The following is a 27,251-nucleotide window of genomic DNA, read 5'->3' as shown; positions in this document are numbered from 1 at the left end:
GCATGCCTAGATCAGTCTGTCAAGCCGCTACCCATGCCCTTGGAGCGACCTTTGCTGTGCCGTATTGCGTAAAATTGACGTCTTAAGCAGCCCCAGAATTTTCAAGGCCCTCGCTCCCATCATTTCCCAATCACACGCCTCCGAAGGTCGGCCATGCGCCATAGGATTATCATTGCGAAGCTAACTCTTGCCCCTCCCCGCGTGGTGGCGCTAGTGTCGCAAAACGGGAACAACCGGCCGGTCGCCGCGCCAATGGGAGTAGGCTGTTTAGACTTGTATAGGCCAGTGGTGTAGATCGACTCAAATCTGAGTCGATTTACACAGGAGTGACATTCTGTGTAAATCCACTTCGTAGTGGATTTAAGCAGAGGAACTGTTCTGTGTATATGTACTCATGAGTTGATTTACACGCGTCCAAAGCGCAAAAGCGATGTCGCGGTACATATGGTACGCTGCTCGGAAGATTGACTGTTAGCAAGGTTTGACTGCTGGATGCGTGTCGCGAACGTAAGCGCAAGCACTTTCGGGTTGGGCGGCGGTCGTCGCGGACGGGGCATTTTTCTTATTTTTGGGGCATGGGTCAGTGTCAAAAAAGAACGCAACTGTCTGAAAACGGTATCAAAAAACGGGCACTCTTAAAAGTAGCTCTAGTTGTGTTTTTAAAATAAACAAAATTTTAGATTTAAGTTTTTTTCTGCTACTGACGTATGTTACGTTGCTCATCGCTCTGTCGACGGCGCACGTGCCAAGTCAGGAAAGGTGTGAATGCCAGCTATGTCGGGCCGGATTGATGTTTTAGGAGGAAATAATCCTTCTGTCCCTGTTACATTTACATCCAGGCCCCTATCACACAGCAGCTGGATGTCCCAGACGGCGTGGCTGAGAACATAAGTTGGGGCAATGGGTAAACAGGAAGTCATTACATTCAGATAAACTGTGCGCATTACGTTGTTTTCGTGAATCTTATGAATTTTTTTTCTCAAAGCTGGGTAATGCGGCTAGGGTCCCATCCAACTGAATAGAAAATCGCACCTCTGATCGCAAGCTCATTAGGTTCGTAGTTCGTATCTAGGCCAATAGAAACTGGTGGGTATCACATTGTCCCAGCATCTGAGATGAGAAAGATACTACTTTGGCTGGCTGGTAGCTGCTCTGCCATGTGCCAGATGTTGGATTTCATTTTATTAGAGCGGGCTGCATGAGTTTCATTCATAACTTTGGTAATGCTGTGCCCTGGGGTATTATGCTACAGGTGCACAATGTTTTAGGTGTCAGTTTCTATCACCCATAATTGAGGCACCCTTGTAAGTAGAATGTTGATATAAGCAGCTTTTTGTGTCTTAACTTCAAAAAGTGCAGATGGTGTGAGCATACAATTAGGAAGGAAATGCTTAGAAGGCCCAAAGCATTCAGGGCTGTAAGCTACTAATTGTCAAAGGTCTTAGGCCATCACTGAGATTAGTTAGTGCTTGGTATGTATTGTCATCTGCTTCTCTTCTCACAACAATCCTTAGTTTTGAAATGTTTGTTCTCTTTCCCTAAAAAGCCAAAACCAAATTTCCAACATAACCCATTTATTGTATTATTCTAGAGTTTATTTTGGAAAATTCAGTGCATGGAACCACTAGTAGCTCTATATTGTATTAGTGAATGCTGTTAGGATATATGTATGCTGTAGCTACACATCATTGACATTTGATTTGTGTCATGCTTGAATGAAAGAGATGGTAAGTGTCCATGGGTGTTTCAGGCACTGAGCTTCACATTATTTGAGGCTGGAGCCATGAAGTTCAAAGTCAATGCCAAATTACTCCCTGTGAAGGCATGCTACTTCTTCTTTTTTGGGGGTGAGTACAAACATGCAAATTGTGTTGATCTTTCAATTGGCTAGGAAACCCCTGTTAATGGTCTTGCCTAAGGTGTTGTGAACAAATGATGTAGAAGACATTGTTAATGAATGATGTTGTTTCTGCCATTGAAGCAGGTGGTAAATGATTACTCTGTAGTTGCTCTAACTCATATATATCCACTTATGGTATGCATAGTAGTGGCTATTTTGCTTTGGCTTAGTGTCATTGACCACATTTCTCAGTAAAAGTGAGCAAAGCTTAGTTCAGTGCAGTGTCAGATATGTGCACTGCTATACAATACCTCAGGAAATACAAGATCATGTTACTCCGCAGACATGTTAGCTGTAAGTATAGCTGGTACAGTTGGAAGCAGTTTTTGTCTGTCGCCTAGCTGTCACTGATTGAGTATGTGTGTATGCTTCAGCTGACCAGCATTGCACCATCACCCCTCAGGTGTGGCACCAATACTGCCATTCCTGCCAGTGTATGCACACCAGCTGGGTGTGTCAGAGGTGGGTGTGGGCACCATCTACCTGGCACTGCCCGTGCTGGCTTCGCTGATGCGGCCGCTGGTGGGCGGGCTGGCCGATGCCACACACCGACACAAGCTGGTGTTCCTGCTGCTGCTGACCGTGACAACGGTCGGCTACGCGGCGCTGCACTTTCTGCCGCCGCTGCCGGCTGCGCCGTCGGCCCTCTCAGCTGATGTGCAGCTGGACTGCGGCGGCCAGACGTTCGTGCGCGTGTGCGCTGGGCAGCACCCCTCCTGCCACGCCCAGCAACTCGCGGCCGCCGCGCACAACGCCACCGCCTTGTGCCAGCTACAGTGCGACCAGTGGCCCGACTGCGGCTCGGCCTGGTGCCGCTCGGCGTCCGTGGCGCCGCCGCCGCTGCAACTGCAGCTGGACCTGAATGGCGCCGACCTGGAGGGCCGCTGCCTCTTCCTGCCGGTGTGGAACGTGTCGGGTGGCGAGGGGCCTCACAGCCGTCCGACCTGCCGCAGCGCTCAGACAGTCAGCTGTCGCCTCAGCTGCGACGACGCGACGCTCATGAAGACGCTCGACGCCAAAGCGGTCGACACGGGCGCCTACTATCGCACCAGCCAGTTCTGGTTGATGGTCTTGTTCCTAGTGCTGGCATGGGTGGGCACCTCGCTGAGCGTGCCGCTGGCGGACTCCATCGCCTTCAAGCTGCTCGGTTGGTACGGGCGGTCGAACCTGACTGTAGCTTTGCTCAGCACTGTAGTAGATGCCAGGCCCCACTCCACTACCTTCACATCGAGCAGTAGCAGACTGTAGCAAACGCGAAGCTCAGCCCCACTGTCGGTGGCTGTCATTAGCTCAAGTACCACTGGTATTAAAGTAAATTGTGTTGCTCTTGTTTGTGACGTGGATGTGGTTTTCCAATGGTTCCCTGTGATGATCACAAGGTGCTGTTGCCTGAGCGAGCGGCTTGGCGTGCTGAGGCCGAGAACATGTGCGTGGCTTTCCGGGGCCGTGTGTGTCCGTCTGCCGCTGCGACCGCCGCGCTCTCGTACGCCGCAGACGATCCGGCTCGGTACGGCTACCAGCGCGTCTGGGGATCGATCGGCTGGGGTGCCTTCAGCTTCCTGTCTGGCTACCTGGTGGACGTGGCCAGCGCGGGCCGCCACGCCAAGGACTACTCCCACGCCTTCTACCTGCTCGTCGGACTCATGGTGCGTGCGACGCGCTCGGCGGGTGGTGCTGGCCGCGCGCAAGCGGTGGCGGTGGTCGGAGGTGTCAGCCAGACGCCAGACGGCCCCGGGTCAGTTTGGCTGGGACGGTGGATAAGGTAGGCAGATGCCGCGTTTGGTGGCACATCTTGCGTCTTTTATTTTGACTCAATCGGTCTAAAACCTGAAGACCTGGTCGTGTTCTGTAAGCTGTCGGGCAATGTCAAAACGACGCGTTACACCTTTTCCGACAATGGGAGAGCGTGGTTTGGTATTTGAACTCAATAACCATTCTTCATATCAAGACTTTCGATGCCTCATGTTTGGCCTGCTTTTCGAACATTGTGTTGCCTATCGAACCAGGTAATTGGTGATGACCTGCGTACGACGGGCCAACATCAATCCTTGGCTTGTACGTTGACACTTGTAGCTTCATGAACGGTTGCTCTGAAGTGAAGACGTACTCCGGCGCCTGGCTGGCATGCCGCACGTGGCCCGTCCGCCTCTGGAAGCCATGTCACACGTGGCCCGTCCTCCTCTGGAAGCCATGTCACACGTGGCCCGTCTGCCTCTGGAAGCCATGTCACACGTGGCCCGTCTGCCTCTGGAAGCCATGTCACACGTGGCCCGTCCGCCTCTGGAAGCCATGTCACACGTGGCCCGTCCGCCTCTGGAAGCCATGTCACACGTGGCCCGTCCGCCTCTGGAAGCCATGTCACACGTGGCCCGTCCGCCTCTGGAAGCCATGTCACACGTGGCCCGTCTGCCTCTGGAAGCCATGTCACACGTGGCCCGTCTGCCTCTGGAAGCCATGTCACACGTGGCCCGTCCGCCTCTGGAAGCCATGTCACACGTGGCCCGTCTGCCTCTGGAAGCCATGTCACACGTGGCCCGGGTGCCCCTGGAAGTCATGTCACACGTGGCCCGGATGCCGCTGGGAGCCATATCACAGGTGGCCCGGGTGCGGCTAAGAGCCATATCACACGTGGCCCGGGTGCGGCTGAGGGCCATATCACAGGTGGCCCGGGTGCCGCTGGGAGCCATATCACAGGTGGCCCGGGTGCCGCTGGGAGCCATATCACAGGTGGCCCGGGTGCCGCTGGGAGCCATATCACAGGTGGCCCGGGTGCGGCTAAGGGCCATATCACACGTGGCCCGGGTGCGGCTGAGGGCCATATCACTGGTGGCCCGGGTGCGGCTAAGAGCCATATCACACGTGGCCCGGGTGCGGCTGAGGGCCATATCACTGGTGGCCCGGGTGCGGCTGAGGGCCATATCACAGGTGGCCCGGGTGCAGCTGAGGCCCATATCACAGGTGGCCCGGGTGCGGCTGAGGGCCATATCACAGGTGGCCCGGGTGCGGCTGAGGGCCATATCACAGGTGGCCCGGGTGCCGCTGGGAGCCATATCACACGTGGCCCGGGTGCGGCTGGTGTCACGCTGCCACTCTCGGTCGTGCTGCCAGGTGTTGAACATCATAGTGTGCACGCGGCTGCGGGTGTCGTCTCTGAAGGAGGCGCGGCCCAAGTTCCGGGCAGGACTAGGGGCGCTGCTGCGACGGCCACGTGTCCTCCTCTTCCTGCTCAGCTGCTGCGTCGTCGGCACCATGACCGGCGTCCTCTGGACATTCTTCTTCCTGTGAGCAGAATGCCTAATTGGTTCAGCCGCGGGAATGGAATGAGGGAGTTGGGCGTGAGCTTTTGCGTGACTGTTGGCTCTAGTGCGGGGAGCCTGCCAGCGGTCTTGGGCTTGTGACTGAACTGTCGGCCGTTGTTCGGACGTGAGACGCTTCCATGTATGCACACTGGGCCTGGAGGGATGTGTTTGAATAGAGCGGGATGCTGGGCTTGCGACGCGCTCCTGGAGGCTTGTATTCGAATAGGATGAGGTCTAGGCTTGAGACGCGTAATCGGTGGCCGGTGTCAGTTTGTTTCCTCGGGTACTTCTTACTGGACGGTGTTGTGGGCGATTGACGACAGTGACCCAAGCAGTAACAAGCGTCGCAGTATTTTGAGCCACTGTTTGGCTGGACTCCAGCTGCAGTTGATCTGTTGTTCCGTCCCCGTCCAGCCATCTGCAGGACGTGGCCCTGGCGTGGGATTGTTCGGCTTACGAGTGGATCAGCATCATCTCCGGAGGTACCCTGCTGGTGCAATGCTTCTTCGGAGAGGTGCCCTTCTTCTTCATATCGGGTGAGGCGTCTGCTCGTTACGACTGGGGAGGTTCCTAAAATTATCGGTCAGAGTTATTATATAAGAGTAGTGCTTAAACACTGTCGAAGCATGAGCATGTATATCTCATTCGAAGCTCACGAGATGAACACGACTGACATGGAACATAGACGCTGATACCCGAGGCATGAATGCTTTGAAGATGTGTGGTCCCTTTTTCGTATGTGTTAGTGCCAGGATCGGTGAAAACGAGGTGCCCGCTTTCCGTTTACCAAGACCATATCATGTTCAATTGCTGGCAATTGATACGGCATGCTGTTAAAGCTGGCGGGTAATTGTAGCGACACTCAAAGGTACGCATTACACGAGTGACGAGAAGCAAACTACTCGTCCTTTGCGGTGCGCAGCGTTTTCCAGTTGGTTCTTTGTATTGATCCGCCATCGACGTCTTGTTCAGTTTTGTGTCTCGCGGTCAGTTAGCGTGTGCCATCGTGCTCAGTCATGATCTTGTGACTAGTGTAGCAACGAGCGGTTTGTAGCAGTTATTGCACTCTTAATGGGGTTTTAATACTGACGTGGCCGCGCTCGGCCTGCACAGTACGTCTGCGATCAGTGCCTTGAACGTTGAAAAGCGCGCTCGACAGAAATTTTACGTGGATCTTGCAAACATCGCACATGCTGAAATCCCGGCCTATGTTCAGCCACAGGCACGTCGGGGGCGGACAAGCGTGGCTCATTGTGACTGCTGCCCCGGACTTTTGCTATGCGTGCACTGTATAACGGGGTGGTGATGCCGTGTGCGCATCTACTGTCCGAGCTGCGCTACTGCACAGGCGCCCGCGTGTCTCCGACGTCGGGCGTCGACGGCCGCTGCAGGTGGGACCCATTGTCATTGTCAGCGTATCGCTCTCTCACACTGCTCTGTCCCTCTCCCAGGCTGGATCATTGGAAAACTGGGTCACGTTCACACGCAAACGGTGGTGCTGCTGGCGTTCGGCGTGCGCTTCCTGCTGTACTCGCTGCTGCGCAACCCCTGGCTGGTGTTGCCCGTGGAGCTACTGAACGGGCTGACGTTCGGCCTGTTCTACGCCAACATGGTGGCGTACGCCGGCGTGATCGCACCGCCAGGTGGGTGGGCACCGGCCGGACGGTGTCGGCCCGCGCCGCCGCTGCCGCCGCTGCTGTCGCCGGGGGTTGCCGCACGGCGTGCGCTGTATGGCGCCACAGCGCGCCGGGCACCTGGCCGTTCCGCGCGTCGTGTCTGGCCACCGACGGATCACTGTGTTCAGCGCCCGCGCTAACTCGTGCTTGTTGCGTGAGCTCTTATCCTACCATCCCAGCGTGAAATGTCCGGTCACCAACATCATTATGTGGTAAAAACTCGATGTGCCGTAATGCTCGGTACCGGCCGTCCTGCCCTCTGACGTCACCTGACACCACCTGACATTTAGCGCGGTTGCTGCCGCCAGTTGGAGGCCACCTCAGTCAGGGACAGGGAGTGAGCGTCTTAAGCGAAACGAACTCACCCCGCCACGGGTGTGTGAATCGGAAGGCAGGCGATCTACCCAACGGAGCTAGCCGCCAGCCGGCACTGACCGGTTGGCCGTGACTCGTTCGTGTCGTGAGCGCTGCGGGCGCGGCCGGCCGCCACTGGGCGGCGCTTGACCGGCGTTGGTGTTGTAGGCATGACGGCCACGCTGCAAGGCCTGGTGGGCGCGTCGTTCGAGTGCGTGGGGGTGGCCATCGGCAGCGGCACCGGTGGGCTCCTCTACTACGCGGTCGGCGGAGCTCGCATGTTCCAGGTACTGTGGTTTCACCCGCCTTGCCGCTGGTCGGCCAGCCAGCTGGCTGCTTCGTCGCACAGGGGTGCTTTCAGCAGTGTGGTTGTAGCAAATTAATTATATCTATCGTAAATAATCAATGTCGTTAATGTGCTTCAAGGTCACAATCCCACTCATATTTACAGTTGTCAGTAGCCGTACATAATCAAGATGCATTTACAGGGTTGGCAGAAAGTGACTGGAAGGTTCTTGCCAATCGGCTTGTACCGGTTAAAACCAGCTAGCGAAAGCTATCAATAAAATCATCCGGCAAAAATAGCGGAATATGCTCAAGGCTTTGATAATGTTACTTGGTCACATCGCACTGTACCAACCCTGTATTGGAATTTCGATGACGACACCAGTGGTGGTTTGGTGTTTGACGCCAGCGTGTACCAAGTAAGCGGGCGTACTGCGCCTGGTGTTGACGTGTCTGGGGTGACACGCAGAGGTCAGCGGTTAGAACCTGAGCGGCGCGTGAGCTGCCGCACTAAGAGCCGTCACCGTCGGACGCGATGGTGCTTAGGTTATGGTTCATTAGCTGGCTGTACCTCATCGCAGCTCTGTGGGCTGAGTGTACCGTGACCACTGCTTCATCGGCTGATTATACCGTGGCCACAGCTTCATCGCCATGCTGTACCGTGACCATCGTACCACCGGCTGGTTGTACTGTGGCGACAGCACCACCAGCTGAGTACGGTGCGATCTTGCCACATTGAGTTGTTTAAACTTGGGGCACTTCCACGGTCATGTGGCGTCCTTTATTGTTGAAACGATCTTTGCGATGAACCGTGTGCCCGTCCACGTCTCCGTTGTTAGTATGATGGGTGTTGCAGTAGGAGCCGAGCTCTGCGAGGAGCAGAGACTTCGAGCCGAGCTCCGCACGGAGCAGAGACACGTCCAAGAGTGGTTTGCTACATCTCTGGCTCCGGTATATAAGCCGCACCATGTGACCTGGCGAGAGCTTAAACCGAGAAATGACGCATATGCGGGATCGTGTTACCCAGCTCTGATAGCGCGGACCCAGCGGTGAGCCAGGCGCGTAAGGCCAGTACGCCAGCGTTGAGGACCATTAGACAGGTCTTTTGATGACCGAGATAGATTCCTTCACAGAGCCTAAAGCAGCTGTTCCGTCAATTGCCGGGTGCCCGCCAGTCTAGAGGTAGTATCCACTGACTGTTGCGGCCGTCGCCCAATTTCGAACTGGCGACGTACAGCAAGAGCATGTGCAACTTGCGTCAGGACACCGTGCTCCCGCCTATGTGACGCACGGTATCCTGACGCACGGGGGTGGCGGAGACAGCTGAACGCGCGGAGCACGTTGTCCGCCCGCCCGCAGGATACCGTGCTCCCGCCTGTGTGACGCACGGTATCCTGACGTACGGAGGTGGCGGAGACAGCTGGACGCGCGGAGCATGGCGTCCGCCCGTCCGCGCTCTCTCTCATTGGCTGGCGTCTGGTTTTCATGCTGCCACGGACGTGCGCGCTCATCTGCTGCGTGCCTGCTGTCAGTCGTCAGTCTGCATTCGTATGGGCGGAGAGCGACTGCATGTGGGCACGGCGTTTGAGCGGAGCGGAGTCCGACACCATGACAGAGGCTACTTATTTTTCCGTATAAAGCGTCACGTGCCGTGGGTTTGATGTGAGACGGGAGCACAGGCATCTAAGGTATCGGTAAAGGTATGCTCAGTTGTCAGATGTTGAGTAGCCAAAATGCTGCTTAGGGGGATCGGTAGCATCAAGAAGACCGCAGCTTGGTGTTGCTGTGGATTGGCTGCCATGGGGCCACTCGCTGGAGCTGCAGCCTTGGTCGTGACGGCGCGCCTTGCCGATGTCTGTTTACCCGCACGTGGATAGATTTATTAGTGTAAAATTGGAGTGTCGCGTTCATCAGGGCCAGTTCTCAGAAAGTGCTCTGGAAAGCCAGATGCGAGGCAACATTCAATGCTAAGAGCGGCCTGATTATCCTTTGTTGGAGCCCAGTCAGCGAGCACATTCCCATTCCATTCCCAGCCAGCCCCATCGCGCGGACAATGGGGCCGGCCGGAATGTCTCGGACGCAACGCATATACCATGAAGGTGTGCTGCGCCAGAGGCGCGTTGTACTTATTCACGCGTAGACACAAAGGCCCGACTCTCATATGGCTATGAGTGAATCATTGCCTTTTCTTTGCTGGTGAAACAATGCCTCTCATGCTGCACCGTAGGGCATCCTGGCAATGACTGTTATCACTCCGTGTCTTGGAAATACCAGGTGCCGAGCATGACCGTATTTTAGCAAAAATAAATCCCGAAACTAGCTCTGCCAGGGAGTGTTGCGACTCTTTCGTGCAACACAACGGGAGGGACGGGGCCGCCCACTGCCAGCTGCAGAATGACATTCACTTGGTTTGTGTCACTGAAACGATAAAAAAAACGTTCGTTAAATCCCATCTCTTTGGTTTGTTTGGAGCCCACTTGAGCACACGGCGCTGCCGAGGTCAACCAGGGCCCAGACTTGCTTGGACGTCTGAATGTCAAAATGTAAAAATCATCAAGGAAGGAACTATCTGTCTTAGTCCGCAATGCGTCAGCGATATAGTTCACCATGATCGTGCGCAGTGGAACGCTAGGATGCCTGCCTTAGTCTGAGGATTCCAATGCTTAGGATGCCCTACTGCAAGTAGCAAGCCTGGGCTGTTGCCGGGCCGTCTCGATGCAGTGAGGCATGCCGAGAAGCCTTTTCTCACTGTGAAGTGACGATCGTGTAAAAAGCTGGACTCCACCGGCCCATGTGACGCCGCACTCCGCGGGTCTACAACAGTCGGCCTGGGCTATTCCCGGGCTGTCTCGATGCAGCGAGGCATGCCGAGAAGCCTTTTCTCACTGTTAAGTGACGATCGTGCAAAAAGCTGGGCTCCACCGGCCCATGTGACGCCGCACTCCGCTGGTCTACAACAGTCGGCCTGGGCTATTCCTGGGCTGTCTCGATGCAGTGAGACATGCCGAGAAGCCTTTCCTCACTGTGAAGTGACGATCGTGTAAAAAGCTGGACTCCACCGGCCCATGTGGCGCCGCACTCCGCGGGTCTACAACTGCATCGGAATACTGTGATGACAAATGGTGTTCAGGTCATTGTCTATGCCACGTAGAGGTAGTCTTCATCTTAAAACAGTCACGCACTGATCATCATGAACAGCTTTGAACGCAGAAATTCAAGATGCGTTTGTAATGGTACGTGTCCGTACTACCTTTAATAGTGTTTAAGATTCGTACTTCCAGCGGGTCAAGAGTTGTGTTCGTTACTAGAATAAGGCGCGTCCGGAGGACGGGGGGGGGAAGATACTCCCTCACGCTTTTTTAGTTCCCAGCAACGCGAGAGCCAGCACATCTGTGTGGGCGACAGTCTCTGTAATGCAAATATCTAATCATGGTATAGTTAAGGATGTGTAATAACATGGTATGGTATATGAAACGAGTGCGCCGATAGAAGGTTGGTTTATAATCACGACTGAAAATGTTTAAGATCAGCATCAACGTGTTTGCGCAAACATTCAACACTTGAACTGGGCAACCCACGGCACATATACATCACACATAATAATTACTTGAATGTTTGTGCTAAGAAGCCAGCTACCTGAAATTGGCCGCAAATCACGATAACAGATCGAACGCGAGGTAAATGGTATGAATGGAGGGGGCCTGATTTCAGAGCGGGGCTTGCAGTTGCGTGCTATGGATCTGTCGAGTCCGACGGCTTAGCCGAACCGTCCAGCCGGAGAGTTAGTTCAGTGTTTTGGCAGTCATTTCAGCACGCTGGTGGTACCCTGGCCCAATGAGTGAAGTCTGTGAGTGTTCCGTGACGCTTCTTGGATAACGCGGATCTGAGTATATTGTATGGTTTAGGACTCCAGCTGTCCCGCAATCCGCATATTTTGAATTGACTTTTGGAGCTTTCTTGAGAGTAGATGTGCGCTGGCGGCGGCAGCTCCCAGCGACGGTGCGGCGTTTTGAAGGCTGACTTCATCGTCCTGTCCACCGCTTCTTGGCTTTCCCTGGTAGCATGCTAACCATCACCGATGATTGGCCAACTTCCGGCGCCTCGTGAACGGGCATGCTATGGCCCGGTGCGGGTATGCCACTTGTCGGCCCGGGCGCTCTATGACACGCATAGAGCACTGCTCATGTCGTGGCAGCATTACCACAATAATGAGCGAATGTGTTGGAATCCAGCTATTGTGGGCTGTTTCATGCGCATATATATATATATATATATATATATATATATATATATATATATATATATATATATCGCATAGTGGCACCAGGGCGATAGGACACTCCCTGTCGAAATCTGCGACGACTGACACGGTTTTGTCCTGATGGCGGTCCTCATGATGGTTATGCCACCTGTTTCAGATGGGGTTTGGCCTAACCCATTTTAGACTGGTTACCGTGTCCCTCTTGGAATCCACGTTTCCTATTTTTGATGCCAGCCTGGGCTGGGTCAGTCGCACTTTGATCACGATGTAATTTTATATCTGCTCACTCGCCAACACTCCACGATAGCACGATAGAAAAATTCGTGTAAGCAGCCAGCGCCCGTTCAGAACTAAGCATATTCTTTAAATATCTGACATGACTTGATGAGTTTTTTCAGGGCATTCCTCAGTCATCATTGTCTCCGATGTTGCCAAGCCTGTCGGACCTGTTCACGTAGACGGGTATTCGGCAATGTTGTGCAGCACCTCGCCATCCGGCGTGCAGACCAGAAACCCGTGTTGTAGTTAGCCACTGCCGAATAGCTTCCATTTCACTTCCCACACCAGTCAGTCTCTCCGTGCTCTGCAGTCCCCTTTGCCTCCCGAATATCATCACTGGTGTAAAGTTTGCTCCTCCGTTAAACCGTTTACGGCCTGTCGTTTAATTGACAAGCTTTCCGCGTCATCTTTAGCTCGCCAACAGGTATCTCTGGAATTGCATCCCCGGTAGAGTTGAGTACTCCACGAGGTCGAGTTCAGTACCCCACGGGGTAGCGCTCCAGGTGCTTATTAGGTCACCGGTTTTCTTTTTTGGGGAATAAAGAACGAGTCCCTTTCACTAGTGCTGTCTGGTATGTCTACGCGTTTTTGCGACTGGCAAGCGCTCGTATGCTGCACACAAGCGTAATTGCAAATATTTGTGGCTTTTGTGTCTACTGGACCCAATGAGTAGACGCGCTCCAACATGGGGTCGATTGCCCCCCCCCCCCCCCGAGGATCTTTCAGAATTATTTCCGAACGGCGCTGCGAAGTCGCACCAAACTATGCAAAGCTGTGGGCAATGGGATAGCGGATCGTATGGTATACACAAATTAGATATACCTTGTGAGGTCGCTGAACCATGGCAGGCCAGTCAGTCCATAGCTCGCAGCGAAGGCCATTTCTAGGGAGCCGTTCATTCTGATGCGACAACGGAGTGTTAGACGAATCCATGTACCTACTGTGATGTTGTCGTTGGCAATAAGCAAATTGAATTTATTTTTACAAGTTCCATTGACCTAGGGTCATGTAGAAATGCCAGACAGGTAAGCTGCTTTTTTGCTCGATGGCTTGCTGCATGGGGTAGTTTCTGGTGCTCTTTCGAACTTATTCTCGATAGGGACTGCGACAGACATGTTCCATTGACTTGTGAAAAGTCAGAGAAGATCGTTGACGTAAAAATGGCCCAGGTCAACATTCTTTTTTAGGAACATACCGCTTATTGTAATTCCTGACGCTTATTTGAATTGCAAAATGGGAGCAATCTCGTGGGTTTTTGGTCGACTTGATCCTCGTAAAATTAAACAAGGTCACTGAAAATATCTGTGCTCACGAGGAAGAAGTTTGGGGCCACTTTGGACCCTTTTCTGGAGTTTGACCTTAAGATTACGGACCCCAAGATTACGACCTATGAACTTCAAATTTTGAAACCTGTGAGTTCACATACAGGCCAACCCAACGTGACTTTTGTGTTTCTAGCTGTAGTTTTTTATCTCTGGGAGGTCAAACTGACGACCCCCAGCCGAGTAAAGGGCATTTAGCCGGCAACCCGGAAGTGTGTTAATGCCAAGACCACGTTACAAATATGGGGCTCAGCATGGTACCATGTTTTCATTGAAACTTGTTTGTTTCTTGCGGGAGTGCCGTAGGTTTTTGCGATAGCAGAAGCGGGGTGTGGCTTCCCTTCAGTGGGAAGCTTATTCGCGTGAGTGGCGTCTTGGACTTGCCGATGTGTGATCGCGAATAGCATATGTCTTTAAAGGCGCTTAAAGAGCTCTCTGTGCACGTGTCGTCTATTTGATCTGCGAACGCGTGCTAGTAAACAGCTATTGCAACGTTGTGGCACTGTATTGTCCCAACGTGCCGTGCCCGCAGCACCGCCCGCTGAGCCCCCCCCCCCCCCCCCCCCTTGTGCCGGCAGGTATACGGTCTGCTGTCGCTAACGGCGGGCGCGTTGTACGTGCTCAGTGCAGTGCATCGTCACGTACCGCTGCGGCGAGCAGCCGGGGCCGCGCCCCGACAACGGCACGCTACCAGACACCGAGGGGGACGGCATGCTGCGTGAGATGCACGCGCTTCCGGCGGCCGACCGTGCCGCAGCGGCGCCGCCCGACGCCGAGGCGCTGGTGGGCGCGTAGGGGCGCGCCTCACCGCCCGCCCGCCCAGCAGTCCTCGGCCAATCCGAGCATCCGGGGACGTCACTCGGACGAGGACGAGGGGGCCGGCCTGCCCCGCCCCGATGACCCGCCGCACCGCTGGGGGAGAGCGCGCAGCCAGGCGAGCGCGGTCCGGCGCCGAACGCTCCTCGGTTGTTCTGGACGTCAGTAGCCGGCGGCACTCAGCAGGCGGCTACAGCCGTAGTCATTCTTGACACAATATGATTTGCTAGTCTGGCGTGTGTGACTGGCGTGTGTGATGTTGCACCCTCAGGCTTGGAGCGCGGCGGGGCATGACCCAGTCACCCAGCCAGTAGGTACTTGTGTATCTCGTAGCATAAGACGGTTGTCCCGAAATAGTTCCGACCAGGTGTAGTGCCACATGGCACATCATTTTAGTTGTCGCGTGTGTTGTTTTGGGAATAACATTTTACTGATCTTTGTGATACTTGCTTAGCCCAAGACGAGAAGTAGACCCGATGGAGTGTACAGTAAGGGAAACGCCTGAAAAACCGGGTAGGCAATAGATTTCTTAAGAACTCCAGTTTTTATATTTTTACGCAGAGACCGCAGCCGGAAACAGCGCAGCACCCCTCGCTTTGTTGGCTGGTTGATGTTCAGGCCAACATGTTCGTTTTCCGCTGAACTGTTCACCCGACAGGCGTGCAGGTCAGCTTCGCCACACAGTCTGCGCACATAGGATTCGTAAAATTGGCGCAGGACGGTCTCGGCGGTGGGCGCAGCCAAAAGCTCCAGTCAACGTTGGATTCGGAATATCGCCAGCGCCGTACTCTTCGTGCTGGAGAGTGAGCGGGGCTTCAAACAAAATGCGCCCCCCCCCCCCCCCCATCCCGCCGAGTCACGCTGGCCAGGTGACTGGCGCCCCGTAGTCTGCCTAATAGCGTCCAGATAGTAGGACAGGTGAGCTCTGCTCTCGCCTAGTGGGTTTCTCACCAGCTGACCAGTGATGACAAAGCGTGCGTCCGACATGTCCCGACCATCGGTGGCATCGCGGAGCAGGACTCCATGCAGTTCGAACAGCGCTCCTGCTCGTCACTCTTGCTTCTGCTCCTGCTCGACTCCAGCTCGGGAGACAGCGCTCGCCCGGCGTGGTAACGCGGCGCACAGCGTGACGCGCTGGGTGAGGCGAGCACGCCCATCCAGGCTCCACTGATCGAGTCTGACGTTGGTCACGTGGTTCGGTGCGGCACACTGCACACACTGCAAAACACACTTCGCACCAACACTGAACATATGATTCAGCATGTTGTAAGGCACATAGTTGCATTCTAGCCGACTACACAGCGGGGACTGGTATACAACTTCATAGCTTACACTACTATCACGGCGCAAGCATCATTCCACTAATGAACCCACCCCGAGCCCGCCAACTTTCGACGAGTTCGTGCTTGCCTCGTGCCCAGTTTCCAGCAACGTTTAAGAACCACTGGCGACGGCGTGCATTAGCAAATCGGTGGCCGAGTCCCGCGACGACACAGGTCACAGAACAAGTCACCTCGAAACGCCGCAATAATTCGCCCCAGTGCCGGCCTCCAAAAGTGCCACCAACAATCACTGAACAGCCCATCACCCATCAAGCGCCTGCCAGACCCGGCCCCACTTATAGCCCCCCCCCCCCCCCCCCCATAATCGGCCCGGACGTGCGCACCCGTCGCTGTTCCTCGCCGCGTTGCCCGCACGGTACCCGCCTACCGCTGCTTGACCTTCTGACCGACGTCGGCACGGAACAGCATGTGCCGGTAGAGCGCCAACCAGCAGTAGAGCACGCCCAGCGCGCAGTAGAGCGAGGTCAGTAGCAGTGGCACGAACGGCCAGCGTCCATGCAGGCCAAGCAACCGGTGGCCGACGGTGTGGTACAGCACGAGCGGCGCCAGGCCAGCCAGGTAGGCCGCCTGGGGGCGCGACAGTGCCGCGCCAGTCGCAGGCAGTGCGTGCGCCGCGTACCCGGCGTGCAGGAGCGCGGCCAGCACCTTGCCCAGCGTCTCTGCCGGCCCATGCAGCAGCGGAAACAGCGAGACGTGCGCGGCAGCCGAGAGCAGCAGGTAGAGGCGCGCTTCGGTCTGCGAGCGCAGCGCCAGGACCGCCAGCGGCACCACCGCCAGCAGCAGCGCCTTCTCGTGCACGTGCCAGCCGAACAGGAACGAGCCTAGCGCGCACTGGACGAGCGCGCGCAAAAAGGCAGCTGTGTCGGCCGGTCGCCGCCAGCAAGCCACCAACGCCGGCAGCATGGCGGCGCCGCTTAGCAGGAAGGTGGCCGTCGGGGGGACGGTCGGCAGCAGGGCGTGCGACGTCTCCTGCACCAGGCCGCCCGTCATGGCGGCGACGCCGGGCGACACTGGTAGGCCCAGCCAGCCAGCTGGGGACGGGTACCGCCCAGTCAGTCGGCGGCTCGTGACACACACACACACACACACGCATACGCACACACACACGCACACGCACACGCACAAGCACACGCGCACGCACGCATGCACGCGCGGCGCGAGCGAGCTACACTCATGAGCTGTGCTAAATGCCGGGCAGCAGCTGTCCCGCGAGCCGAATCGACATCGGTTGCTGATGTCACAGAGGTATTAGCCTTGACCTAGCATGTGCAGATCAACTTAAACAGAAATTATCCACATTTAAGGATATTCAAGCAAGCATGAGAAAATGAAATAAGCTCGCTTAAAACTATTGGTATACTTCTGACCCGAAATATTGGTGCTGGCCACACAGCCTATGTATTGAGTAAATATGATCCTAAATAAGTTATTGTTTGGTTGCGCTATGGAACGTTTGCACGACGTTCAGATGCTGCCACATAAGCCGTCCGAAATCACCACCCTGGCACTCATTTGTAGTGCTTCAATCTTCCGCGAGGTGGCTGTGGCTATGCTGAAGATGTTTGCTGAGCCAAATGTCGTCAACCCTCCAGTTTTGGCCATTTTTCGTGGTGTTCTTACATATTTAACCGTGAGTTTAAGCTGTTCACTTGCATCCACATATTCGCTTACGACGCTTTTCTCAGGTTATTCGATTACACGTCCTATTTTCGTCACAGCGAGCCAACATGTCCAATTTCTTATATCACGTAGCACAAAACGCGATTGGTGATTGAAACATGCGCAGCCGAATGGGCATTGACTGAGAGCCAGTTGATATCCACTTTATATAGAAATCGTGCTCGCAGACACCAGATGTAAACGGTTAGACGATACAATTATTTCTAGCCTCGAGTGCCGCGTGGCTTACGGGGTGACATCATTTCAATGACGTTTGTATGGTGCCATGCATGCCTGAATGACCAGTACGAAACGGGCTGCACATCTTCGCGGGCGTGTAGGTCAGGAACTACAGGGTTTTAATTCTTATGAAAGGCAGGGTTTAAATTGCACTAAATTATATCCAAAATGGCTCTCAGTGCAAAGTCACACACAAGTATGGAACATTTCCTTTAATGGCAAGTAGTGTATAAAACAGCTGTACACTAATTGCTAGTTATGCTGATCTGAGCATGACTGGTCGAGGCCAATCCATTTCTGATGTCCAGCTCATCAGTAATTGGGGATCTATTCCGTGCGCGCACGTGTTTTCAGAGATTGTGTTGTAACTAAATAAGTGAATGAAGTAAGTCCCGTGAAAAGTCCATTCATACATTGGTTTGCATTTGTTTATGGAACGTCCATGGCTCCTCTAAGTAACAACACAGAAGACTTCAAGAACGTCTGATGAAGACCACATACGTTTGGTTGCAAATAAGACACAAATCAGGCAGATTGTTTTGTATCCGGCTTGCATTATATCAGCAGTCTAATAGAATACAAGCTGAAATACCTTGCTGTACTCAACTGCTCAGCAGGGGCACATAGTACCCCGACAAAAGAACATGGATACTTCGGCATAATACCGCCACGCTTTCGTACAGTCTGCGTTGATGTGCACAAGGATCTGGCGGGTAAAGAAGTTCCACCCCCAAAAAGGCTGCTTTTTAGATGTGTTGGAGAGATTTCACTGTCATAACGCAGTGCTTGCTTTTTCCATTTTCATTTCAATTTGCAATTTTTAAATTCATTCAGTTTTATGTCAAGACATAGCCGCTTCTATGTTATCCGCCTACAAGCAGGGACGTGGTCTCGCAAAATTAACTGGTGGTGGGGGGGGGGGGGGGGTGAGCAGCCAAAAATGAAACAACCTACGCACCCACCTACAAATCTGCCAACAAACATGTTTCTCATCAGAGTTCGCCCACTTTCTCCTCAAAATCGTGGGGAGCCTAAGTAAGGAGGGGGGGGGGGGGACTGAAGCCCCCCCCCCCCAACTGAATAGGAAACCGCATCCCCACCTCCAAGTACCACTCATTTACAAGCTCTTGCTGTGCCACACACGCAAATGATTTTCTCCCGCGATCTTTTCCACTCCCCTTTTGAGATCTTGTATGTGCACATCGCAGCTGCACATGGAATCTTTTTATCGTCACGTGCTTTTATTTCCCCGAGTTATTGGACCCGGGTCCGCGTCATCTAATACCTTGAAGAAATGCAGGCGCCCGGCCAGAGAACTAAAACACCGCGCATCCGTACATCTGTGCACATCCGGCAGCCTCGAATCACTCACGGAATGCGGCGTTGCAGAAGCATTCGGCCGTGGCCCGAGTTGCCCGAACGTCGATGCGCTTACTCACCGGCGGCCACGGCCAGCTTATCGGCCAGGTTGTACAGCACCCAGAAGTTGGGGGCCCAGTAGGCGTGGCACAGACCGCGCTTGAACGGGAACAGCCGCGAGAGCACCTGGCGGCAGCGGTCACAGGTCCAGGCGAGCACACGGCGCGTGCTGCAGAACGTTTGTCGCTTGGCTGCCACCACTAACAGACCATGCTCTTCTTAACAAATTGCATTCCTGTTTTACACACACAAAAACAGACTAGGCCTTTCATGGCGTACCACGGCAAGTGACATAAACCACAACTTTCATTAAGCAGCGTGGCTACTGTACTATGGCTGGCTGGCTCATGAAGTGCATGAAATGCATCTTCACAAATCGCAATTCCTAGGATCGTTTATGAATTACTGACTTTGTTGGCGTTCCATGGTCGATAAAGACTGAAATTGCAATCAAACAAATAATACTGATACAATAATAAACATGACATAAAGATGAACACTTCTCCAGTCAAAGGAGGAAGACACGGACGCCGTAAGGGACAGCTATCCATCCGGTGCTGGGCCGCTGGCATCGTGCCAGCTTCCGGTTGCAATCCATACGGATAACTGCGACAACCCATACCAACAGCCGTTATGTGCCCAGCACACAAATGGCGAGACTGACTGGCACGCGTCTCGAGTGCGTCTCCCACCCCGCCGACGCCAGCCGGAGTGACCAGACAGACCGACGGCTTCCAGCGCGACCTGACCTGACCTCACCTGGGGAAGCTGGCCGAGGGCGGCGAACGGGCCGAGGGAGACGGCGAACACGCCCAGCACCACCAGGCCAAGAAGGAGGGTGTGCGCCGGACGCGGCCGTGGCAGCCAGCCGCCGGCCGGTACTCGGACGCAGTAGTTGCGCAGCAGGAAGACGAAATAGGCCGGCGCCAAGTACAGGAAGATATGCTTCATGTTCAGCAGCACGGTGAATAACAGCGCAGACTTCAGGTAGCGGCCCTGAACGCGACAGATGGGCACACGGTCAGCTGGACACAGGACGGTATTCAAAACGAGCCTATATTAAGCGTCCTGAGCTGAACAAGTCAAAAGCACTTTGAACTCACCTGGGCCTGGTCAGTCACCTGGGTCAGCTGGATCAAAGTCACCTGGGCTGTACTGCACGTCGTAATCGGAAAAGAGGAACGACGATCTTTTCACAGATCGCAACTAAGTATAAGTCGCAGTTCAACGCTGGCGGCATAAGGCCGCCACACCGGACTGGGGGAGCTCAGCATGCCGCATCTGAGGCGTGTTGTGCACCTTGGGCGGCAGCGGCGGGCCTCGCCCCGCCACACACTGCACGGAGAAATCGGCGCCCCTACAATCCGGTCATGAGCCTCACCTGGGTCATACAGGCATAGCTCATCAACAGCAGTCCCAGGAGCAGGCCGTTGTATTGAAAGTGGATGTGGTCGACAATCAGAAGACCGGCACTACCCAGGGTCAGGACGGCCAGGCGCACCCGCGCCGAGGTCAGATGCGTGCCCTGACCTGGTACCGTGTCAGCACACCTGGGACATGGTCACGCGTCAGCAGATACACCCGTGACGAGGTCGGGTGCGTGCCCTGACCTGGTACCGTGTCAGCACACCTGGGACATGGTCACGCGTCAGCAGATACACCCGTGACGAGGTCGGGTGCGTGCCCTGACCTGGTACCGTGTCAGCACACCTGGGACATGGTCACGCGTCGACAGGTACATCCGCGCCGAGGTCGGGTGCGTGCCCTGACCTGGTACCGTGTCAGCGCACCTGGGACACAGTCACGCGTCAACAGGTACACGTGCGAGTATTTGCTGTCAGATGCGTGTCCTGACCTGGTGCTGCGTCACCACACCTGTGGTAGTTTCAAACATCACCATCAGCTTGTTACGTACTAATCTAAACGTGAGCTTTTTGCGATATCTGTTCAAAGATAATGAAACTGAAAGGGAAGCTGGGAAGCAATACTGGCACATGGAAGTATGGAATGCTTTGTGCTTATATGACATAGTTTACGCAGTGTTTTTGTGACTTCACGCATTGAGAAAATAACAATCGAATAATGTGATACGCCGTGACCTCAGACGTCCAGGCACTTATTTACCTATTCACTGAGGACATAAGCAGCCCACAGGCAAAAGCCAAATTGCGAAAGCAGCTCAATTAAAAAAAAAACGATGACTAGTTCTACGTGATTTATTTTTGGTACAGCTGACATCCAGTAGATCAGAAGCCTTTTCCAAATGACCCCTCTTTCGCTGTTATTTTGGCATGTCGTACATTCCCAATGGGTTGATTGACTTCCATTAAGCCACCTGGACAACGTTAACGTCACCTGAACGACGCTAGTGTAAGCTAACATCGCTAGTGTAAGCTAACATCGCTGGCGTTCGCCAGCCAGGTGCCACTGACACATGCCATCAGGCCAATTCTCCCGCATCACCTCAGCGTCACGTACACTAACGTCCAACATGCATTTTATATCTAGCCTTCCGCGAGACACTTCGATCGGTACATACATCAACGCAACCTTCGCTGACTGCTTTCTAAGGAATCGCATGACGTGCCTCGGGCCTGAGAGGCATCTGACAGCACAAGTCACATCAAGCAACAACACAATAATCGCCTGTCATATGAAGCTCGATCAGAAATGATAGCTCAATTTTCTGCAGCAAAACATTCTGCGCGGATCTGACAGATGGATCGAAGCACAAGCGCACAAGGAGCGGATCAGCCTGCCCGAACCTCTGCTCCAGAGTCGACGGCAAGCGGCGCCGAGGCCGACGGAGACGGACGGCGGGCCCGGAGAGCGCCCGTCGCCGGGACTGTCCCGAGGGCGGGTGTCGTGCACCAGTGCACCGGAGAATGCCGCCAAACAGCACAGACCGCAGCACTTGCCCGCCCGCGGGTGCACCGGCCGTACACAACGAGAATGGGGGGGGGGGGGGGGCACTGCCACACGACTTTCGGGTCATACAAAGGCATAAACAAGTTTCGCCATCCGGGTCAACTCTATACCAAGTGGGGTGCCTCCCCCACACCGGGCACTTTGCCCACGCCCACGCCGGGCACTTTGCCCACGCCCACGCAGCATGTGACCACCTTTTCGTCATAACTTTTGTATTGTTTGCTGTATTTTTCCACAACTTCGAAAGTATCTTATTTGCGTATTTTTACCCTTTACTTGTGAATTTCAACATCGTGGTCTCAATAGTTTCGATATGATCCTAAGTGAAAATTCAACATGTAGCATGTCGCAACATCATTCAACATAAAAAAATCGTGTCGATTGCCCTTGGGCCTTTTTGATTTGGGGGAAGCGTCGCTAGTGAAACCTCGATGGGATCTCTGTTTAGATAAATGCGAATAATAAGATCTTTAACGCTCTTTACACCAGCCGATCGGTGACGTCTTCCAGACGCCCTCTTCATTACTGTGCGCGTCACGCAGCTGTGGGCACCGCGCACAACGTCTCGGCAGACTGCTGGAGCTCGTCGCTCAGATTGGGAGCTGTGGGCACCGCGCGCAACGTCTCGGCAGACTGCTGGAGCTCGTCACTCAGATTGGGAGCTGTGGGCACCGCCCACAACGTCTCAGCAGACTGCTTGAGCTCGTTGCTCAGATTATTCTCACTTTTTCCGTTCTATTTTTCAGTTCACAGATGGTTGTGTGTGTGTGTTAAGTTCACTTGCAGCATCCTGACAGTACGAACCCAGTGGAATGGTCTAGAGAATCTTCGACCGTTCGATATACAAGGACCGACCGGAAGCATTTTCTGCTTCTCTAGAGGGAACCTTCTCTAGGTGAATGTTCAACCAATCGTTGGCCTGGAAGGCCGAGTAAGGTGGCACGCTGTATTGCTGGGAAAACTGACCATCGACTGATATTCCTCTTCCTTCCAAGTGCAGCCTGCAATTCGTGCATCCCCTCGACGTGACAGAATGAGCTGATCCAAATGGAGGCGACAGTTCAAGAGAACACGCTGATCCAAATGGAGGCGACAGTTCAAGAGAACACGCTGATCCAAATGGAGGCGACAGTTCAAGAGAACACGCTGATCCAAATGGAGGCGACAGTTCAAGAGAACACGCTGATCCAAATGGAGGCGACAGTTCAAGAGAACACGCTGATCCAAATGGAGGCGACAGTTCAAGAGAACACGCTGATCCAAATGGAGGCGACAGTTCAAGAGAACACGTCGCAGGCATACCATGAATCCCCTGCTAAGCACGTCAAGCTGCATCGATAGGCAGCGGAAGTATCAGCACGACTGCGAGACCGGCCCGTTCAAATATCGCATAACTTTGTCATAATTTTAACAAAAATACCTAATTATTTGGAAAAGATGCTTCGTGGTTTGAGGAGCACGCTAGTGAACAATACAGTGAGCAATACAATACGCTAAGCAATACAACAATACATTGAGCGGCTAACCTAATATCGTGACAGCAAAGACACAGTTAAAAACGTGATCAAATGAAAACATCGTTTCCGATACCCTCGTGGTAATCGGCTATGTTTAATACAGTTAATTTCCATGAGAAACGATGCTGCAATTATGTTATGAAGTACGGCATGGAAGAGCTTCCAGAGCTAACGTTCCTCACCTGGAACGCATCTCGTGTCCCAAATCAAAATGCCGGGGAACAGCCGTACGTGCTTGTCGAAAATCGCGAAAGAGAGACAACTCGTCTAAGCTTTCTTCACAAGTCCCCACTTCGCCCGGTGTCCACAATCGGAATAACGCAACAAACTCGCGAGCACATCCGCAAGCCTGAACAATACGTGCCGATGTTGTACCGCTTAAAAATACTCATGGTCGACATCAACGACAGAGTGATGCTTCGGGTGGAACGACTGAGAGCGCGAACGGCCCGGAGCCTCGGCGCCCCGCTGTTGGCACCGGCGTTGGAAGGCCGGCACTCGGCGCGCGAGCGGCGACGCCGTGTCCGCCCTAGGCACTGGACCGGCACCGGCGTTCGAAGGCCGGCACTCAGCGCGCGAGCGGCGACGCCGTGTCCGCCCTAGGCACTGGACCGACACCGGCGTTCGAATGCCGGCACCCGGCGCGCGAGTGGCGACGCCGTGTCCGCCCTAGGCACTGGACCGGCACCGGCGTTCGAAGGCCGGCACTCGGCGCGCGAGCGGCGACGCCGTGTCCGCCCTAGGCACTGAACCGGCACCGGCGTTCGAAGGCCGGCACTCGGCGCGCGAGCGGCGACGCCGTGTCCGCCCTAGGCGCTGGACGGGCCGCTGCCAGACTTGGCCTGGTCTTCGGGCGAGAGCGGGGCCGGAGCAGAGACGGGCAGCGACCATGTGCGCCGCCAGATGACCAGCCGGTGCAGCGCCCGCTCGCCGGCGCGGATCACACCGAACAGCGAGAGGCCCAGCAGGATGCTGATGGTGCCGCCCAGGTCCGAGATCAGGTCACCGCTGTCCAGGCCGATGAACTCCTGCACCTGCTGTTTGGAGGAATCGACCAACAGGTGGAGTGAGGCGTTGGGCGCCGCCGGGTGCCGGTCGTCGCGTCGGTTCAGCACCAAGAAGTTGCGCAGCAAGCAGGGCCGCAGGCAGTGACAGCGTGCCGTGGTCGTGGCCAGCAGCGCACTGTGCAGACGGCGCAGCGCCGCCAGCGAGTCGCAGACGGAGAGCGACGATAGCTGCTGCCAGGCGCCGCGGCAGCCCGTCTTGGTGGCTGCTCGCCGCCAACGGCAGTCGGACCAGCACTGCAACGGCGACCGCATCTCAGCGACGGGCTCAGACGCCGCACACCGGCGGCGGCGACGACAGCAGGCGACACCAGTCTGGCCGGGCGCTCCGAGTATCTACGTGTCGCAACACCGTGACGTTCGCAACGTGACGACCATTCCAAATCAGCGAGCGCCCCCTGCCCAAAGATGGAAGCGGAACAACCGGAACGAACATGGACGCCAGAATCGCACGCCAAAAACGGCGAGTAGGGCTGTTTTGGAGGACACAACCAGCTTCACAAAGAACTGCAGCTCGGTCCACATCCCTGCGACATCGGCCGGACATCTAACCTGGATCTGGTCGTAGTTGGGGTCGGGCTGGCAGGGCGAGCGGCGCGTGGAGACGCGTCGGAATTCGCGTAGCACGAGCGTGGCGCGCACCCAGGCGCCGGCCTCCAATGTCAAGCCGCTGAGCGTGGGTGTCAGCTGACCTGGTATGGTCGGCGCGCCGCCGCGGCCGTGAAGCAGCACTACCACGGCTGGCTGGCCGGCGAACACGGTGCCGTCAAGCCGCAGCTCGAGGCGCAGCGAGCCGCGCGCGCCCGCCAGCGGCCGGTACGTGTCGCACACCAGCCCCGGCGGGTAGACGGCCGTCTCCCAGCGGCCGAGCCGGCCGCCGTCCGAGCACTGGCGCCGCCGCAGCCCGGCGCCGCCCACGCAGAAGGTGATGCGGCCCCATACGCCGCGGTCGCCGGCTTCCACCAGCTGACGTTCGGAGAGGCGGCCGGCCGCCCACAACCAGCTGCCCTCCGCCAGCTGGAACGTCTCCGTCACGGCCGGGCAGAAGCTGATGTTCGGCAGTGGCATGGGGTAGCGCCGCACGCGTGTCAAGACCGGCTCCCGCATGTACTGAAGCAGCTTCTGGCCGCACAGGTAGGCAAGCAGCAGCAGCACGAACGTCTGCAGCACGTAGCGCGACGACCAGCCCAGGGCGGCGCAGGAGGGCCGCATGACGCACGGAGACCACCTCCCCGCGCCACCGCCGACACCGTCAGACGGCCCGAGAACAGTCGGAGCGGCGCGCGGCCGCGGCAGGCTCCTCCCACTGACGCCGGCGCGCCGCCGAACTGCGCCGCCGCCGGCGCGCCTGTGCAGGCCGACCAGGCTTCCGCCACTCGATCGCTTCATGTTTTCAAAGAAAGAAAGAAAACTAAATAAGATGTGTGCCGTGCCATTGCAATGCCAGCCAGTGCATCTGAAAATGTTGCTATAGAAAACGTCAACAGCATCAGCCCTTCGCGCAGTGAAGCAAGCGGAGACTACAACTGTGCGACAAATGTTCGCTGAGGTCCGCTCCATATCGCCGCGATACGGGCCAAAGTAACGGCGATGGTGGCGGCGCCACCAACGCTGACAGTGCCCACCACTTCGTGCGGCAAAGCAAGTGGGAAATTGATTTTCATGACAACTAAACTGAGGACGTCCGGTTCCATTGCCTGTCTGTCTCTCCACACTTTTGTTCAGCTAGAGGCAAAGCGCAGACAACGCCACGGGTTGCTACATTTGCACACCCAAGCTTAACCTTCGTGACGATCCACGGTATAACTTCGGGCCCATCCGGTGCCGGCGTCAGTTACAGCGCGCCCAAAGGGAGTGGCATTCAGCAGAACACTTCTCGTGTATGTAGGAAAAACGAGCTTTGCAAAGGCCAACTTGTCGAAGGCATTCCGCAGAGCCCGAGTACAGATGAATGCGGTGTCCCCATATAGACAGGACGGCCAATTAGCGCGGACATGGGAGGCTTGGACAGCAAATTAAGACGAGTGTCCCATCTTTGGAGCATCTTTTGAAAACATGAAGCCTCAGGAGCAGTTATATCAAATCATAGCACTGAGTAGTGCCACTGCTGTACCGTCAACACATAATAAGGATATCGATCTTAATTGTTGGCTAGTCCAAATAACGCTGGCAAGGCCTTGTGATGGTACTACCGTGGTTCCCTGCAGTCGCCAACACCGCCGCCGTGACAAGCCGCCGTGGAACCGACCGACGGTATTGGTGCGAACAAAATATGAGCTTGTGATTGACCCAGCGGGCGGCAGGGATCTGTTGCCGAGAAGCGCACTTGGAAGCCGCAGTAGAAAAGTCACATTTAATCAGAGCCACCGTATAACGTTTTGTTGAATTCGCGAGATAACAGCTTCATGCTCGCTCATCTTTTTGTCTAAACACAGCGCTGCAAGCTGTTGTAGCATTCATCAAACTGTTTTAAAACTAGTGTTCTGTAAACAGTACAAAACGCACACGTTGGAACAAACCAGACAAATTAAGCGCATTTCGTTCATAGTGGTGAGCAGGGAGTCCAATGAGATTTCTCCCGTGCGAGCGGCTAATTCAAGCAAAAATTCTGAGCAATTCAGGAGGATCTTGAGAAAACTGGTTTTACCAATCAAGTCCAGCAAGTCTGATTTAACAATAAGCGAAAAGTATAAAATGTGGCACACTCGTTAAAGGAAAGGTTCCATATTTTAAGATACTGAAGCAAGCATCAGCAATGATGAAACAAGCTCATTTATAGTTATTGGCACACTTTAAGTGGAAAAGACTAGTGAAGATAACACGATTTCTCTCTTAAGTTAATATGTTCCTCAATATGCCACAGTTGGATTGTGTCATCGTGCCCTGTAA

The 27,251-nt window shown here is 54.9% G+C and overlaps 2 protein-coding genes across 2 annotated transcripts in view; one reads left to right on the top strand and one right to left on the bottom strand.

Moving 5' to 3' along the window:
• The first annotated feature begins 469 nt into the window (after positions 1-469).
• On the top strand, positions 470-14,729 carry LOC119092549 (uncharacterized). Its single transcript, XM_037215507.1, has 9 exons — positions 470-507; positions 1,751-1,847; positions 2,304-3,047; positions 3,395-3,546; positions 4,562-5,181; positions 5,614-5,735; positions 6,651-6,842; positions 7,398-7,516; positions 13,955-14,729. Exons 1-9 carry the CDS (start codon positions 493-495, stop codon positions 14,096-14,098), a joined length of 2,205 nt encoding a protein of 734 aa, XP_037071402.1. The 5' UTR covers positions 470-492; the 3' UTR covers positions 14,099-14,729.
• A 1,110-nt stretch (positions 14,730-15,839) lies between these two features.
• Positions 15,840-27,251, bottom strand: part of LOC119091319 (putative dolichyl pyrophosphate Glc1Man9GlcNAc2 alpha-1,3-glucosyltransferase) — a 31,117-nt gene continuing 19,705 nt past the window's right edge. Inside the window, exons 2-5 of the mRNA XM_037214030.1 lie at positions 20,235-20,403; positions 19,613-19,849; positions 18,874-18,979; positions 15,840-16,566 (exon numbers count right to left, since the gene is read on the bottom strand). Of these exons, the coding sequence (XP_037069925.1) occupies positions 15,899-16,566; positions 18,874-18,979; positions 19,613-19,849; positions 20,235-20,403 (1,180 nt within the window). The 3' untranslated portion in view covers positions 15,840-15,898. The remainder of the gene's footprint in view (positions 16,567-18,873; positions 18,980-19,612; positions 19,850-20,234; positions 20,404-27,251) is intronic.

The sequence above is a fragment of the Pollicipes pollicipes genome, unplaced genomic scaffold, assembly GCF_011947565.3.
Source record: "Pollicipes pollicipes isolate AB1234 unplaced genomic scaffold, Ppol_2.1 Scaffold_3447;HRSCAF=4054_pilon_pilon_pilon, whole genome shotgun sequence".
Taxonomy (NCBI): domain Eukaryota; kingdom Metazoa; phylum Arthropoda; class Thecostraca; order Pollicipedomorpha; family Pollicipedidae; genus Pollicipes; species Pollicipes pollicipes.
The sequence above is the reverse complement of the archived record's forward strand: the minus strand, read 5'-3'. Positions and strand labels throughout refer to the sequence as shown.

Coding starts and splice junctions, on each gene's coding strand:
- LOC119092549 (XM_037215507.1), top strand. Junction 3,547..4,561: donor ACCTGCTCGTCGGACTCATG/GTGCGTGCGACG, acceptor GCCATATCACAG/GTGGCCCGGGTGCCGCTGGG. Junction 7,517..13,954: donor GCGGAGCTCGCATGTTCCAG/GTACTGTGGTTT, acceptor TTGTGCCGGCAG/GTATACGGTCTGCTGTCGCT.